At 38.1% G+C, this 17,531-nt stretch overlaps 1 protein-coding gene across 1 annotated transcript in view; it reads left to right on the top strand.

Annotated features, from left to right (window-relative positions):
* LOC104004304 (MAM and LDL-receptor class A domain-containing protein 1-like) overlaps positions 1-17,531 on the top strand; it is a 60,011-nt gene that overhangs the window by 18,926 nt on the left and 23,554 nt on the right. The window contains exons 3-4 of the mRNA XM_054677029.2: positions 13,997-14,098; positions 15,030-15,176. Of these exons, the coding sequence (XP_054533004.1) occupies positions 15,059-15,176 (118 nt within the window). The 5' untranslated portion in view covers positions 13,997-14,098; positions 15,030-15,058. The remainder of the gene's footprint in view (positions 1-13,996; positions 14,099-15,029; positions 15,177-17,531) is intronic.

Genomic DNA, 17,531 nt, shown 5'->3' with positions numbered 1-17,531 from the left:
TTTCATGTTTACAGAGATAGCGGTGTAGATATTTCCATGTTTATACAGACAGCGGTGTAGATATTTCTATGTTTATAGAGATAGTGGTGTAGATATTTTCATGTTTATACAGACAGCGGTGTAGATATTCCCATGTTTATAGATAGAGCGGTGTAGATATTTCCATGTTTATAGAGATCGCGTTGTAGATATTTCAATGTTTATAGATAAAGCTGTGTAGATATTTCCATGTTTATAGAGATAGCTGTGAAAATATTTCCATGTTTATACAGATAGTGGTGTAGATATTTTCATGTTTATAGAGATAGCGGTGTAGATATTTCCATGTTTATAGGGATAGCGGTGTAAATATTTCCACGTTTATACAGATAGCGGTGTAGATATTTCCACATTTATGCAGATATCGGTGTAGATATTTCCACGTTTGTAGAGATAGCGGTGTAGATATTTCCACTTTTTTAAAGATAGCGGAGTAGGTATTTCCACATTTATAGAGACAGCGGTGTAGATATTTCCACGTTTATAGGGATAGCGGTGTAGATATTTCCATGTTTATAGAGACAGCTGTGTAGATATTTCCTCGTTTATAGAGATAGCGGTGTAGATACTTCCGTTTTTATGGAGACAGCGGTGTAGATATTTCCACGTTTATAGAGATAGCATTGTAGATATTTCCATGTTTATAGAGACAGCGGTGTAGATATTTCCACGTTTATAGAGATAGCGGTGTAGATATTTCCATGTTTATAGCTAGAGCGGTATAGATATTTCCATGTTTATAGAGATAGCGGTGTAGATATTTCCATGTTTATAGAGACAGCTGTGTAGATATTTCCATGTTTATACAGATAGCGGTGAAGATATTTCCTTGTTTATAAAGGCAGCGGTGTAGATATTTCCATGTTTATACAGATAGCGGTGTAGATATTTCCATTTTTATAGACACAGCGGTCTAGATATGTCCGTGTTTATACTGATTGCGGTGTATATATTTCCATGTTTATAGAGACAGTGGTGTAGATATTTCCATGTTTATACAGATAGTGGTGTAGGTATTTCCATGTTTATAGACACAGCGGTGTAGATATTTTCATGTTTATAGAGATAGCGGTGTAGATATTTCCATGTTTATACAGAGAGCGGTGTAGATATTTCTATGTTTATAGAGATAGCGGTGTAGATATTTTCTTGTTTATACAGACAGCGGTCTAGATATTCCCATGTTTATAGATATAGCGGTGTAGATATTTCCATGTTTATAGAGATCGCGTTGTAGATATTTCCATGTTTATAGAGAAAGCTGTGTAGATATTTCCATGTTTATAGAGATAGCTGTGAAAATATTTCCATGTTTATACAGATAGTGGTGTAGATATTTTCATGTTTATAGAGATAGCGGTGTAGATATTTCCATGTTTATAGAGATAGCGGTGTAAATATTTCCACTTTTATACAGATAGCCATTTAAATGTTTACACGTTTATAGAGATAGCGGTGTAGATATTTCCACGTTTATACAGATAGCGGTGTAGACATTTCCACGTTTATAGAGATAGCGGTGTAGATATTTCCTCGTTTATACAGATAGCAGTGTAGATATTTCCACGTTTATAGAAATAGCGGTGTAGATATTTCTACGTTTATACACATAGCGCTCTAGATATTTCCACGGTTTTACACATAGCGGTGTATATATTTCCATGTTTATACAGATAGCGTTGTAGATATTTCCAGGTTTATAGAGACAGCGATGTAGATATTTCCCAGTTAATAGAGATAGCGGTGTAGATATTTCCTAGTTTATAGAGATAGCGATGTAGATATTTCCATGTTTATAGAGATAGAGGTGTAGGTATTTCCATGTCTATACAGATGGCGTTGTAGATATTTCCATGTTTATACATATAGCGGTGAAGATATTTCCATGTTTATAAAGGCAGCGGTGTAGATATTTCCATGTTTATACAGATAGCGGTGTAGATATTTCCATTTTTAGAGACACAGCGGTGTAGATATTTCCATGTTTATGCTGATAGCGGTGTAGATAGTTCCATGTTTATAGAGACAGCGGTGTAGATATTTCCATGTTTATACAGATAGCGGTGTAGGTATTTCCATGTTTATAGAGACAGCGGTGTAGATATTTTCATGTTTATACAGATAGCGGTGTAGATATTTCCATGTTTATAGAGACAGCGGTGTAGATATTTCCATGTTTATACAGACAGCGGTGTAGATATTTCCATGTTTATACAGATAGCGGTGTAGATGTTTCCACGTTTATAGAGACAGTGGTGTAGATAATTCCACGTTTATACAGACAGCGGTGTAGATATTTCCACGTTTATACAGATAGTGTTGTAGATATTTCCACATTTACACAGACAGCGGTGTAGATATTTCCACGTTTATACCGATAGTGGTGTAGATATTTCCACATTTATAGAGACAGCGGTGTAGATATTTCCACGTTTATACAGATAGCGGTGTAGATATTTCCCCGTTTATAGAGACAGCGGTGTAGGTAGTTCCACGTTTATAGAGAGAGCGGTGTAGATATTTCCACGTTTATAGAGAGTGCGGTATAGATATTTCCACGTTTATAGAGATTACAGTGTAGTTATTTCCACGTTTATAGAGACAGCCGTGTAGGTATTTCCACGTTTATACAGATAGCGGTGTAGATATTTTCACGTTTATAGATACAGCGGTGTAGATATTTCCACGTTTATACAGATAGCGGTGTAGATATTTCCACGTTTATAGAGACAGCGGTGTAGATATTTCCACATTTATACAGACAGTGGTGTCTATATTTCCACGTTTATGCAGATAGCGGTGTAGATATTTCCACTTTTATACAGACAGCGGTGTAGATGTTTCCACCTTTATACCGACAGCGGTGGAGGTATTTCCACGTTTATACTGACAGCGTTGTAGATATTTCCACGTTTATAGAGACAGCTGTGTAGATATTTCCACGTTTATACAGACAGCGGTGTAGATATTTCCACGTTTATACAGATAGCGGTGTAGATATTTCCACTTTTATACAGACAGTGGTGTACATATTTCCACGTTTATACAGATAGCAGTGTAAATATTTCCACATTTATTTTTGGCAGGAAGAACATCGAAATAAGAAGGGGCAATATTTTGGCCATATCATTGTCTTGACTATTTTATCTGGGTAACTTTATTTGCTAGGCAGGCTAACAAAACTGAATATTTAGCTTTTAGCCTTTGGAATAGAGGTTAGTAAGGAGAACAGATTTATGAGTGGAATAAACAAGTATATTTGCTACAGAAACTGGAAATCAACAATATTTAGAAGTAAACTCCAACTTTCTTTCAAAATCTGTTCCCTCTTGTTCATTCCGTGTTTTAGTCATTGGCAGTTGTTTTTTCTCACTCAAAAAGTTAAGAGTAATTTTTACATATTCTTCTCTTTTTTTCACCTTTATATCAATTTGGCTAAAAAATATTATGGAGGGAATGTCCTACCTTATTTCTTAAATTTTCTCCTCTTCTTTATTACTACTATTTATCCAACCCTGACTTTGTTCCAGCCCACATTTTTTTCCCCCTATGGGATTTTTTTTTCTTCCAATTTTAATGTATTCTACTCAAGAATCTACTTCCAACAGATTATACTTTATAACAGACACCTATGGCCTGGTCTCCACTTCTCATAGATCTATCAATAAGTCTTACTGCCTCCAGGACAGAATTCAAATATTTTATCATGATATTAGCTCCTCACAATACTGCTCTTTTTCAGTAGTCCAATGTCCTCCTTCACAATTCCCCCAAGAATCCCATACTCTGGTCAAAACAAATTACTTGTGAGTTCAGCAACACAGTGTCCTCTAATTCTTGGGTATTATGCAAACCTCTTTTCCTCTGCCCGAAAGCCTCATTCCATGACTTTTCTTTTTCTTCTTCTTCTCATTTTTCCTCTCCTTCATCCTCTCCCTATCCTCCCCACCTTCTCTTCCCTCTTTTCTCCCCATTCCTCTCCCCTCTGTCCTCCTCCTACATTTCTCCTCCCTCCTTCCTCCACCTCCCTTGCCTTCTTCCTCTCCTTTCCTTTTTCTTCCTTCTTCTCCCTTCTGCCTTCTTTGTTCCTTCTCTTTCTTTCTTTCTTTCTTTCTTTTCTTTGTTTTTGATATGTCCTTCCACCATTTATGCTCAGGTTTCTGAGCAAAAGTTTCTTGTGAGTTGAGGTTTCTTGTGCAGGGAATTTTCCCTTATAGACTATCCCTCCACATTGCCACTACCACCCCCTACACACACACACACACACACACAGACACACACACACAGACACACGTGTATTGATTTATCTCCATGACTAAATTCTAAGTGCCTTGAGGCATAGTTCCTACCCTGTCTAATTCATTTGTGGACCCTAGAACAGAACAAGCTCTTAATAAATATAGATTGACCAAATGATTGAACAAAGAACATGTGCAGTTATTCAAATGCCAAATATTTGAGATTTTGGATTATTTCTTCTTCCTTGTGAGATACATGTGCTCTATTCCATAAAAAAGCAGATTTAAATAAAATATCAAGGGAAGATGTTTTTAACAGTACTTACATTTGTGCTAAGAATGTTATATTATTTCTAGGTTTTTGTTTTAGTATGAAAAATGAAGCTAAGTCCTCAAACTATATAATGATGCTTTATTGAAGAAGAATTAATCTGGGCCAAGCATTTCCCATATTTTAAAAGACATACAGGTACTTTTGACATATTATAACAGAAATATTGTATTTAGAAATGAGTGGACTTAAAGAAAATGAGTGGACTTAAGTTGTAACATAGCCGTCTTGTGGTAAGTCTTTTTGGTTTATAGAAATGATTGTTTAGGAGGCTGAGGTGGACAGATCACTTGAGGTCAGGAGTTCAAGACCAGCCTGGCCAACATGGTGAAACCCCATCTCTACTAAAAATACAAAAATTAGCTGGGCATGATGGCGTGCCACTGTAATCCCAGCTACTCCAGAGGGTTGAACCTGGGAGGTGGAGGTTGCAGTGAGCTGAGATGGCACCACTGCACTCCAGCCTGGGTGACAAAAAAAGACTCTGTCCTGGAAAAAAAAATGATATTTAGATTTCCTAAAAAGACTTCTTTTCACATACGTGGGCCACTATGCACCTGCCCTACACACCCCAGTTCTAGTATATTAGTCTATTATGGCTGCCATAACAAAGTACCTCAGACTGTGTTACTCAAACAATAGAAATTTATTTTTTCTTGATTATTGAGGCCAGACATCCAAGTTCAAAATGTCAGCAGGATTGATTGAGTTTTGTGTCCTTTCTTCTTGGCTTATAGATGGCTGTTTTCTCCCTGTGTCTTCACATGGTCATTCTATACCTGACTATGACCTAAACTCTAGTTTAAGTACACCAGCCATATTGGATTAGGGCCACCCTGGTTACCTCATTTTACCTTAGTTAGCTCTATAAAGGCTGTATTTCCAATACAGTCACTTTCAGTAGTACTTTGGGTTAACACTTCAACATAGGAATTTTGGGAGGCATGATTTAACCCATAATAACCAAGTTCCAGACAACTAGAAACAGCTTCTATGTTCTAGGGCCTGCTGACATCATTAAAACTAGCCAGTCCTAGGCTTGCTTACCCTGCCTCCCCTGCTTCTTCTCCTAGAAACCAGAAGAAAGTTTCTTACCCACATTTCACTCCTCTTCCTCTGCCTCCTGACTGACGCTGGGACTTTCCCACGTGCTCCCTCTTCTTGGAGAGGAGGTGTCTAGAGACACCCAAGAGGAGGTCTATACTCTGGGTGACCAAATAATCTGTATAACAGACCCCCATGACACGAATTTACCTATATAACAAACCCACATATGTACCCCGAAGTTAAAATAAAAGCTTTTTTTAAAAAGTAAAAAACAACTCATAGAGCTGAATACTGGAAAATAGGAACTTTACCATATGTAAATTTATAAATAAATTTGAAAATGAAATGACCAACTTTTAAAGTTGAAAAATTCTGAGATGAGGAAGTTTATAATATATGGCTTATTTGTTATACCGTTATTTATGAAAATGAAACTATTATTTTACCATATATATTTCTCTTTACTCTAAAAATATATCATGAAGTCAGGAGTTCGAGACCAACCCGGGCAACATGGTGAAACCCTGTATCTACTAAAAATATAAAAATTAGCCAGGCGTGGTGGCACATACCTGTAATCCCAGCTACTGGGGAGGCTGAGATGGGAGAATTGCTTGAACCCAGGAGGCAGAGGTTGCAGTGAGCTGAGATCACGGCACTGCACTCCAGCCTGGGTGACAGGGTGAGATCCCATCTCAAACAAAAGAAAAAAGAAAAAAATACATATAAGCTATTTTATGTATAAAACTGCTTAGTATTAGGTATGTTCACAGTTTCTGAACACTTTGCAAATTGGAGAATAAAACTAATTTTTAATATGAAAGAAATTGTTTAGCCTATTTCCAGATTTTCAAACAATACCGTTCTAACCTCTGCCCCTTCCAAGACATGAAATTTTATTGTACACTTATTGAAAAGAGGATCACTTTAGATTTTACCAAAGTAGCTAGTATGAAAAAAAAATCAAGCCTTACTATTGTGATTAAATAAGAACATGTTTAATCACTGATTCTTGAATAACACTGATTCTTAAAGAAACAGCTGATTATAATTTTGTATGACGATTTCATGCTGTGGCTCACAATCAGAATACTTTGAATATTCTGTGAATATTTTTAGATTGGTTTTTCAGGACTTTGCTTAAGTCTCATTTGTAAAGCCCTCAAATATACCAATCATCCCTTTATTAGAATCTGAATGATGCATATATATTATCCAGTTAAATAACTAAGGACCTTTTTTATTTTAGTAGCTTCCAGTTCTCTTTTAAGAGACAGTAACTGTTCCTTCCTTGAAATCCACTACCAATAAGGATAACTGACACATTGTCTAAAACCTCTGGAGTAAAAACTGGGTGTCAATTATAACTTTTACCACAATGGCCTTGACACTTGGACTTCATTTTCTACCCTCTGAGAGAGTCTGGACAATTTCATTTAATCTGTGCAAGATAAGATTGGAAGGATGGCAGACCCTAGACATGTGACTTTAGTGGTACAGACACCTTGAAATGGTTGGCAAAGCCGTATTCCACTAATCATGTATCATTGATGGAGGATTTGAAAACCCCTAAAATAATATTGTACTGCCAGATTGTGGTACAATGTAAGAATAAGAGAAAGAGAGTTGGGCACAGTGGCTCACACCTGTAATCTCAGCACTTTGGGAGGCTGAGGTGGGCAGATCACCTGAGGTCAGGAGTTCGAGGCCAGCCTCAACCTGGCCAACATGACAAAACCCTATCTCTACTAAAAATACAAAAATTAGCCAGGCGTGGTCGTGGGCCCCTGTAGTCCCAGCTACTGGGGAGGCTGAGGCAGGAGAATCGCTTGAACCTGAGAGGCAGAGGTTGCAGTGAGCCGAGATTGTGCCACTGCACTCCAGCCTGGGCAACAGAGTGAGACTCTGTCTCAAAAAAAAAAAAAAAAAAAAGAAAGAAAGAAAGAAAGAAAGAGTGAGAGGAGAGAGGGAAGAAGGGAGAATTAATATGAGTATAAATAACGGACATCTTTAAATAGCTTTGAGCTCTGGGATTGAATGCACTAAAATAAAAATAGCTGTCCAGATTTATTAATTGACAATTTATGCATACCAGGCCAAAATACTTACTCATATACCACTGGTTTTATGGTTGTAAATTCCAGTTTTCAGGCCAAAGGTAGTTAAAGTGGTAGACACTGGTGAAAGAAATGTAATACTTTTGACAAAAGCTACGTTTTTAATTCCATGCAATTTGTACTCAACTGTTTTGCTATTTTTGTTTATAGTGCTTCTGGGTTTTTTTTTTTGTCTTGTGTAAATAGTGATGAATTAGAGATAATATGCAACATTCAACTGAACTATGGCCAATATTTAGTTATGTAGCTCTAGGGACAGAAGATTTGTAGCTATTATATGAATCTACAAAAATTACAGTTTTAATTGTTTCATGGTAATCGTTATTGTGCAATCTTAGCTTCATTTATTGCCAACATTCCCTTAATTGCATATGCAGCTTTGTTTTCAGTGCATCTTACATTCAAGAGGATTTGCATATTCATCATTTGTAAACTCCCATTATGAGAAACCAGATTGTGGATGCATTCATAAATCATTTCCATAACCAATTGCTTCAGTTTTATCACAAATAAAAGTGAACATGATGTATATTGACTCTACAATGTTTTAAAATTTTTCATCAGGTTGTTCTTAGGCCATTTATTCTTTTATCAAACAAGTATACATTGAGCACCTATTATGCCAATAAGTTTTTTAGATAGTCGTGTGATAGCAGTGAAAAAGCAAATAGTAATCATTGCGTTCACCAAGCTTACAATTTAGTCAGGGAGAAAAATGATAGTAAGCAAATAAATAAAAAATATAGTTTATGTCAAGTGGTGATATTTGCTATGGAGAACAGTAAAACAAAAAACTGTGATAAGAAGTTCTAGAAATGAGGATGAGATGGTGATTTTTAAATAGTCAGTATGGTCACATTAAAACATATAATCCGAGAAAAATAGCCAAACAATAGAGGAAATAAGCCATGTGAATATTACATATGTTGACAAAAACAGTCAAGGTCTGTAAAATATTAAAAGAGATTTATTCTGAGCCAAACATGAGTGATCAATGGCTCATGACACAGTCCTCAGGAGATCCTGAGAACAGGTGCCCAAGGTAGTTGGGCTACAAGTTGGTTTTACACAATTTGGGGAGATATAAAATATCAATCAATGAATGCAAGATGTACATTGGTTGAGTTTAGAAAGGCAGAACAACTGGAAGAGGGGGCTTCCAGGTCATAGGTAGATTCATAGATTTTCTGGTTGACCATTGGTTGAGTTATTATCTGAAGACCTGGAATCAATAGAAAGTAATGTCTAGGTTACAATAAGAGCTCGTAGAGACCAAGGTTTTACCATGTAGATGAAGCCTCCAGATAGCAAGCTTCAGAGAAAATAGACTGTAGATGTTTCTTATCATACTTAGTTTGTTCTACCAGTAATTGCAAAAGGGAGGAGGGTATAATGAGGCATGTCTGGCTTCACTTTCCCATCATGGCCTGAACTAGTTTTACAGGTTAACTTCGGAATGTCTGTAGATGAGAGGAGGAGTCCATTCAGATGGTTGGGGGCTTAGGATTTAATTTTTTTATTTATATATCCAGCTATAAATGCAGAGGCCTTGAGGAAAGAGGCTTTGGTTTATATGAGGAAGGTCATAGTAAGGCATTGATGTTTACTTCATGTAGGATGAAAACCCATGGAAGGGCTTTAAGCAGAGAAGACATGATCTGACCCTCAAGATTATAGTGGAGCAGGGACAAGGACAGAAAGACAAATTAAGAAGTTACTAAGATGATCAGGAAAGAGATGATGTTTCCTGAGCCAGAGTTGGTAGTAGTAGTGGAGGTCGTAAGATGTAGTTGGATTCTGGATGTGGTTTATTGATAATGCAGAAATTTGCTGATGGATTGCATGTTTGGTGAGAGAGAGAGAAAGAGATGAGTCTTGGAAGACCCCAAATTTCTCGCCTTAACTAGAAGGATGGAGTTTCATTAACTGGGATAAGAAAGGCTGTGGGAAGAGAAAGTTTACGTTGAGAAAAATCAGAAGTTTATTGAGATAGTAACTGCCCAAGGGGTTCACCTTGCCAGCTGCCTGGGCAGAGCCAATTCATCAAGATGGGAATTGCAATAGAGAAAGAGTAATTCATGCAGAGCCGGCTATGTGGGAGACTGGAGTTATATTATCACGCAAATCAGTCTCGCTGAGCATTCAGGGATCAGAGTTTTTAAGGATAACTTGGTGGGTGGGGGGAAGCCAATGAGCCAGGAGTGCTGACTGGTCAGAGATGAAATCATAGGAAGTCGGAGCTGTCTTCTTGTGCTCAGTCGGTTCCTGGGTTGAGGCCACAAGATCAGATGAGCCAATTTATTGACCTGGATGGTGCCAGTTGATCCATCAAGTGCAGGTTCTGTGAAATATGTCAAGCACTGATCTTAGAAGCAGTTTAGGGAGGGTCAGAATCTTGTGGCCTCCAGCTGCATGACTCCTAAACTATAATTTCTATTCTTGTGGCTAATGTTAGTCCTACAAAGGCAATCTAGTCCCCAGACAAGAAAGAGGTCTGCTTTGGGAAAGGGCTGTTACCGTCCTTGTTTAAACTATAAACTAAGTTCCTCCCAAAGTTAGTCCAGCCTCCACCCAGGAATGAGCAAGGACAGCTTGGAAGTTAGAAGCAAGATGGAGTCGATTAAATTAGATCTCTTTCACTGTCTCAGTCATACTTTTGCAAAGGTGGTTTCAAGATTTAGACCTATTTCTGTGACCCGAGGGAAGAGGCTTAAGTCAGTATCAGGATACTGCTGGAGTGTAGAGTTGGAGTCCACAAAAATTTTGGGCCTGAGGTATAATTTTATGAGTCCCCAGCATTTAGGAAAGGGTTTAATAGCATGTTACTAGGTGATATTAACAAGGTTGTGGGTGTGTAGAGAGGAGAAGAGATGGAGGGACTGAGCTTCCAGGCAGTCTCATGTTGAGCAGATGAGGGAAAACCACAAGAGAGACTGAGAAAAAAAATAGGTGGTAACACAATCAGAAAACCAGAAAAGAGTTTTATGCAAAAGCCTGGTGAAGAAAATATTTCAAGAAAAAGGGAGGGATCAGCTCTGTCCAATATTACTGATATGTCAAATATGTTGATGAAAAAAATTAAATATGAGATTTAGCAATATAGAGGTCAATCTTGATATATGCAGTTTCAGGGGAGTGGTAAAGGTGATGAAAAAACAAACAAACAAATAAGGAATAAAATACTGATCCATGCTACAACATGGATGAACCTCAAAAACATTTTGCTGAGTGAAAGGAACCAAGCACAAAGGCTACAGCCTGCATGATTCCATTTATGTGAAATAGCAGAGTCGGCAAATCCATAGAGATAGAAAGCAGATGTAGTGGCTGCCAGGGTAGGGGGGAGAAGAGAGAATGGTGAAGTGACTGATGGGTACAAGTGATGAAAATGTCTTGGAATTAGGTAGTTTGATGATTGCACAACATTTCAAATTTAATAAAAGCCACTGACTTTTACACTTTTTTGTTGTAGTTGTTGAAGCAGAGTTTCGCTCTTGTTGCCCAAGCTGGAGTGCAGTGGCACGATCTCAGTTCACTGCAACCCTGCCTCCCGGGTTCAATTGATTCTCCTGTCTCAGCCTCCTGAGTAGCTGGGACTACAGGCATGCAACACCACACCTGGCTAATTTTTGTATTTTTAGTAGAGACGGAGTTTCGCCATGTTGGCCAGGCTGATCTTGAACTCCTGACCTCAGGTGATCCATCTGCCTCAGCCTCCCAAAATGCTGGGATTACAGGCATGAGCCACTGTGCCCGGCCTTTTTTTTTTTTTTTTTTTGAGCTGGACTCTCACTCTGTTGCCCAGGCTAAAGTGCAGTGGTGCGATCTCGGCTCACTGCAACCTCCGCCTCCTGGGTTCAAGCAATTCTCCTGCCTCAGATTTCCTAGCTGGGATTACACGCGTGTGCCACCATGCCTTGCTAATTTTTGTATTTTTAGTAGAGATGGGGTTTCACCATGTTGGCCAGGCTGGTCTCGAACTCCTGAACTCAAGTGATCCACCTGCCTCGGCCTCCCAAGTGCTGGGATTACAGTTGTGAGCCACTGTGCCCAGCCTACTTGTACACTTTAAAATAGATAAAATGGAAATGGTTAATGATATGTTTTGTGAAGTTTATCTCAATTAAAAAGACTGTTATTGACATAGATTCAAGAGAGAATAGGAGGGGAAAGAACTGGTGTTTGAGTCAGTGTGAGAATAGGCAGAACTTTGAGAAGTTAGTTGGAGAAGGTTGTCGGATCAGGAGAATGTTTTTCTAAGATGGATGAAGTTTTGGCCATTTAGGTCCTGAAGGAAATGATCTTGTAGAGAAAGAGAACACATCGTTGTAAATGAGAGGAGAGGAAATTGGCAGCATGATTCCTTAAATAGCCGAGCAGAGATGAAATTTCTGTCTAAATGGAAGACGTCATTCAGAGAAGGGCATGGAGAGTTGACCCGTTCCTACAGGGGGCAAAGCGTGTGGACAGCTGGCCAGTGAGATTGATGATGCGACTAGTAAAGTTTTCTTCTGATTTCTCTCATTTTCCCAATGAAATGTGAAGCAAGGTGGTGAGCTGAGAATGACAATAGGGAAGGAAGAGCTGGAAGTTAAAAGAGGGAATAGAAAGCTTTGAATAGTTGTCTAGGAATGCGGAAAAGGAAAGAATGAGGGTCACCTTGATGCCAATGGAGTGAGTAGTCATGAATACGAAGTCATTTCAGTCTGCATGATTGTGGACAAAGTGAAATCTGCATGATTTCTTCACTCATTCAGCTGCACAGATACAGGCTAGAGTAAGTGAAGGGATTTATTTTCTAGAGTTTTTGCCATGAGAGTATGGAGAAGTATGAGCATGGCCAGGGAGTGATTGCTTGTCTGACATCTCTAATAAAGGAAATGAAGACAAGATAGGTGAGGGAAATAACTGAAAATAATTTAGGATCCTGGGCTTGTAGAAGCTGGCACAGCTGAAATATTGTTAGAGTAGAGATATGAAAAGAAGTGAGCTGGACAGATAGGGATGATGGTTGGTGAGTGGACCACTTGAAATGAAGACAAGGAAACGTTATCATCATTAGTAATGGTAATACTTCTTTTGAAGAGTGGTGGCAAAGGTTGTTTTTCATCAAAGTTCTCCTTCAAAGTCATCAATAAGAAGAGATCAAGAAACTGAGAAGCAAATAAAAGTGAATATTTACATGACAGAGAATGACAGTGAGCTCAGAGCTAGAATCTTCAGGGGTTGAGGGGCAGGGCATCCTCAGGGCTCACCTACAGTGTCTGTAGGTGATTGTAACAAGCTGGAACAGTGAGGGGTGCCATTTGACATGAGAGTCAAAGCTTGGGTATTTAGGAAGGTCAGAGGGAGAATTGTCTGCAAGTGGTATGGGCAGAAAGGACTCCTAGTCTACCTTCAAGTCTTATATTGGGGGGCTTGGGGAAAAGAAAACAAAAACACAGGCACAATTTTTTTTTTGAGATGGAGTCTCGCTCTGTCACCCAGGGTGGAGTGAAGTGGCGTGACCTTTGCTCACTGCAACCTCCACCTCCTGGGTTCAAGCAATTCTCCTACCTCAGCCTCCCTAGTAGCTGGGATTATGGATGCATGCCACCACGCCCAGATAATTTTTGTATTTTTAATAGAGACGGGGTTTCACCATGTTGGCCAGGCTCATCTTGAACTCCTGACCTCAGGTGATCCACCCTCCTTGGCCTCCCAAAGGCCAGCCCATGCCTGGGATTACAGGTGTGAGCCACCATGGCCGGCCAACAGGCACAATTTGGGAAGGCTCCAGAGAAAGCAGTTCCAGGGAAGATCCACCTTCCACGTTTAAGGGGCACCATATCTTGTATTGGACACATGTACAACTGTCCTTCAAATAGTAGACTCTGAGTTCCAACATTAGGGCAATTTTTTTACTCCTATGAAGGATTGGCTTTGGGGCTTGCCTGTCATTATGGAGATATGATTAAAATTCTGAAACATTGGCATAGTTGTTTTGTTCTGTTTTTCTCTGTCTCTATTTGAGTGGTGTGTGTGTGTGTGTGTGTGTGTGTGTGTGTGTGTGTGTGAGAGAGAGAGAGAGAGAGAGAGATAGGGTTACCTTAGGGTTGATGATACCATAAAGAGAAATTGGTTACAGAGTGCTTTGTAGAATGAATATTAACATTAAAGCAAAATACTTGAGTCTTTCCAGTTGCACCTGCATTTCACTTCTTGCCAATCTTTAAATTTAACAGATGGAATTTTACTGTGTCAAGAAGCATTGAATGCTGAGCGGGAGCTATGTCATCCAGATACAGATCTCTGCAGATTTGATGCTACAGATGAAGAGTTGAGATGTAAGTGTTAAATTGAGATATTCACTTTTCTGGTATATATGCAATATGTGAGACTCAGAGACCACTCACAGGAAAGTGCACACGCCAACTTTTGTTGACATTAATGTCCTAGTTTTAGCTGGAGTGTTATTGGGAGGCTGTGGTGGTTTATACTAAATACATCAATTTAAGGCGATGTCATTTTGTGAAACAAACTAAAGCCATTGTGGAATGATATGCAATGTTTCTTCTATAAAATTTCAGTGTGATTATGAATAGTAAATAATTTAAACTAACTAATCTAATCCCATAAAGTAGGTAAGGTAAAATATAAAGCCATTTTAAAAATTGTTGACTGGGCATGGTGGCTCATGCCTGTAATCCCAGCACTTTGGGAGGCCGGGATGAGAGGATTGCTTGAGGCCAAGAGCTCAAAATTAGCCTGGGCAATATAGCAAGATGTCATCTCTACCAAAAAAAAAAAAAAAAAAAAGAATTACCTGAGCATGGTGGCATGCACCTGTGGTCCTAGCTACTTGGGAGGCTGAGGCTGGAAGATTGCTTGAGCCCAGGAGTTTGAGGCTACAGTGGGCTATGATTGCAACACTGCATTTGGCCTGGGTGGCAGAACAAGACCCTGTCTCTTAAAAAAATTAAAACATATTGTGACTGAAGTGGTGACACATACAACAAAAACTAGGAATCTCCTTTTTTTATGGCAATGGGTCACATTTGAGAGGATATTGTACATGTGGATCAACTGAGAAATTTTTGCAAAATGGAGTTGCTGGTACACTCTAAGGCTTATTGAATCCCAACTTCCAGATATAAATGAGTGTGTGCTGATGTGTATGTGTGTATATAAGCCTTTTGGTTGATTACAACACATAACTTGGTTAAGCAGCCACTCTAGCAGACTAATAGTCCACCAAGATCTTGTTCTCCCGTTTAGTGTGTCAGGCCTGTGGGTATGAATTTGACATGTGTGAGTGGACGTCAGAAGCATCTGCTGGCCAAATTTCCTGGATGCGCACAAAAGCGAGAGAGATCCCTGCATTCGAATCCACACCACAGCAGGATCAAGGAGGTGATGATGAAGGTAGAAAAAAAAATAATATCTTTTATGTATTACTTTCAGAATTCTGCTTTATGGTGACTAGTTATAAGACATTACATAGGAGGCCTTGGTGAATATACTGAGTATATTTTATTGAAAATACATTCTGCCATAGGAGCTGAAGGTGAAAATAACAATTATGTTTCCAACAGTGTAAAACAAGAATTATACTAGGTTAACAATATTTTTTAAGTTTTATTATTTCCTTCAGGATTTATTATCGTGTGAACAAAAAGTATTAAAAGGCTTTTTTTTTTTTTTTTTGAGACAGAGTCTCACTCTGTCACCCAGGCTGGAATGCAGTGGTGAGATCTCGGCTCACTGCAACCCCCGCCTCCTGGGTTCAAGTGATTCTCCTGTCTCAGCCTCCCAAGTAGCTGGGACTACAGGCACGTGCTACCATGCCTGGCTAATTTTTGAATTTTTAGTAGAGACAGGAATTCACCATGTTGGCCAGGCTGGTATCAAACTCCTGACCTCAAGTGATCCACCCACCTTAGCCTCCTGAAGTGCTGAGATTACAGGTGTGAGCCATCATGCCCAGCCAAGTCAGCCAGCTCTTTCTTTCTCTCTTTCCTTTCTTTCTTTCTTTCTTTCTTTCTTTCTTTCTTTCTTTCTTTCTTTCTTTCTTTCTTTCTTTCTTTTTTCTCTTTCTTTCTTTCTTTCTTTTTCTTTCTTTCTTTCCTTCTTTCTTTCCTACCTTCCTTCCATCCATGCTTCCTTCCTTCTTTCTTTCTTTCTCTCTTTCTTTCAACACTGCTCTGTTGTCAATGAGTTTCTTCCTCTTGCTAACATATTAATTTGTATTTTCTGTTTACTTTTATTCTTTTTGCTTTTTTTTCTTTCTTCCTTTTCTTGGAGGGGTGAGTATTGTTACATTTTTATTTTTATTTTTTTCACTGATCTGGAAGCTTTAATTTGTATATCTTATTGTTATGACTATTCTTAATTTTTAGGGTATATTCTTTATATGAAATTTCTTTAACAAAACCTAAAGTGCTCTAGTATTTCTGCCTTCTTGAACATGAGAAAGACCAAACTATCATTTAATTATTTTTTGGTCCTGAGTTACAGTTGAACATTTTAAAGAGTTTTAAAGTCAATATCTTGTTATGATACTTGTAATTAGTAAGTTTATATATTTCATTATTTTTCTTACTCACCATTGTTTTTTAGATTTTATGCTTTCCTTCTTGGTTCCCTTATCCCCTTGCAAAGGTTGACTCTTTAATCAATTTTTCTTTTATTTAGAAAAGATCTGTGGTGATGAGCTCCCATAGTACCTGTAAACTTAAAATGTTTTAAAATTGTTCTCACTTCGAAATAATAATTTATCTGGTCATACAATTTTAGAATTTTTTTTTTAATTTCTAAGTACAGGGTGATTTTCCCTCTTTAGCTCCTGATATGTGCTGTAGTGACGGAGAAGTCTGAGTGCATGTAATGGTTTCTAGTTTAATGCAGATTTTAAAAATGTTTCTTTATCTTTGTTATTTGAAAATTTCAGTATGATGAGTGCAGGAATGAGTATATGTTTAATTTTTAATGCTCAGAATGCACATATATCATCACTTGCAGAAATTATGTTATTCTATTCAAGTAATTCTCTCTTACTCCCTCTAATCTTTTCATCTTGAGTTTCTATTAAACACAACTAATGTTCACACTCCATAACCTGACTCCTCCTTTTTATTTTCTATATAATTTACTCTATTTTGAGTTACATTTCAGGGCTTCTGGTACATGAATTTTCTCTTTGACACTATGGCCAGTCTAGGTTATATTCTGCCTATTGGGCATTTAATTTAACGTCTTAATTTATTTTTGTTTTAAGTGTATACTTGCTAATATTTTCTTATTTATTTCCTAGTGTATCTTAATATGTTTTTAATAGAATGTATTAGAATTGCATGAAATTTAATTTCTTTTTTGTACAATTTATAAATGTAATTCATTTTTGCTGTCTTTAGCATTATATTTATATATTTTACTGTGCAGATTATTATTTTTTATTTTTTTATTTTTTGGGGGTAGCAGTAATATTATTATTATGGTTATTTATTTTATTTAAGTTCCAGGCTACGTGTGCAGGATGTGCAGGTTTGTTACATAAGTAAACATGTGCTGTGGTGGTTGGCTGCACCTGTCAACCCATTACCTAGGTATTAAGACCAGCGTGCATTAGCTATTTATCCCAATGATCTCCCTCCCCTCACCCCTCAACAGGCCCCAGTGTGTGTTGTTCCCCTTCCCTGTGTCTGTGTTCAAGTTGTTCAGCTCCCACATATAAGTGAGAACATGTGGTGCTTGGCTTTCTGTTCCAGCATTAGTTTGCTC

This window comes from Pan troglodytes, chromosome X (assembly GCF_028858775.2).
Source record: "Pan troglodytes isolate AG18354 chromosome X, NHGRI_mPanTro3-v2.0_pri, whole genome shotgun sequence".
Classification (NCBI taxonomy): Eukaryota; Metazoa; Chordata; class Mammalia; order Primates; family Hominidae; genus Pan; species Pan troglodytes.
The sequence above is the reverse complement of the archived record's forward strand: the minus strand, read 5'-3'. Positions and strand labels throughout refer to the sequence as shown.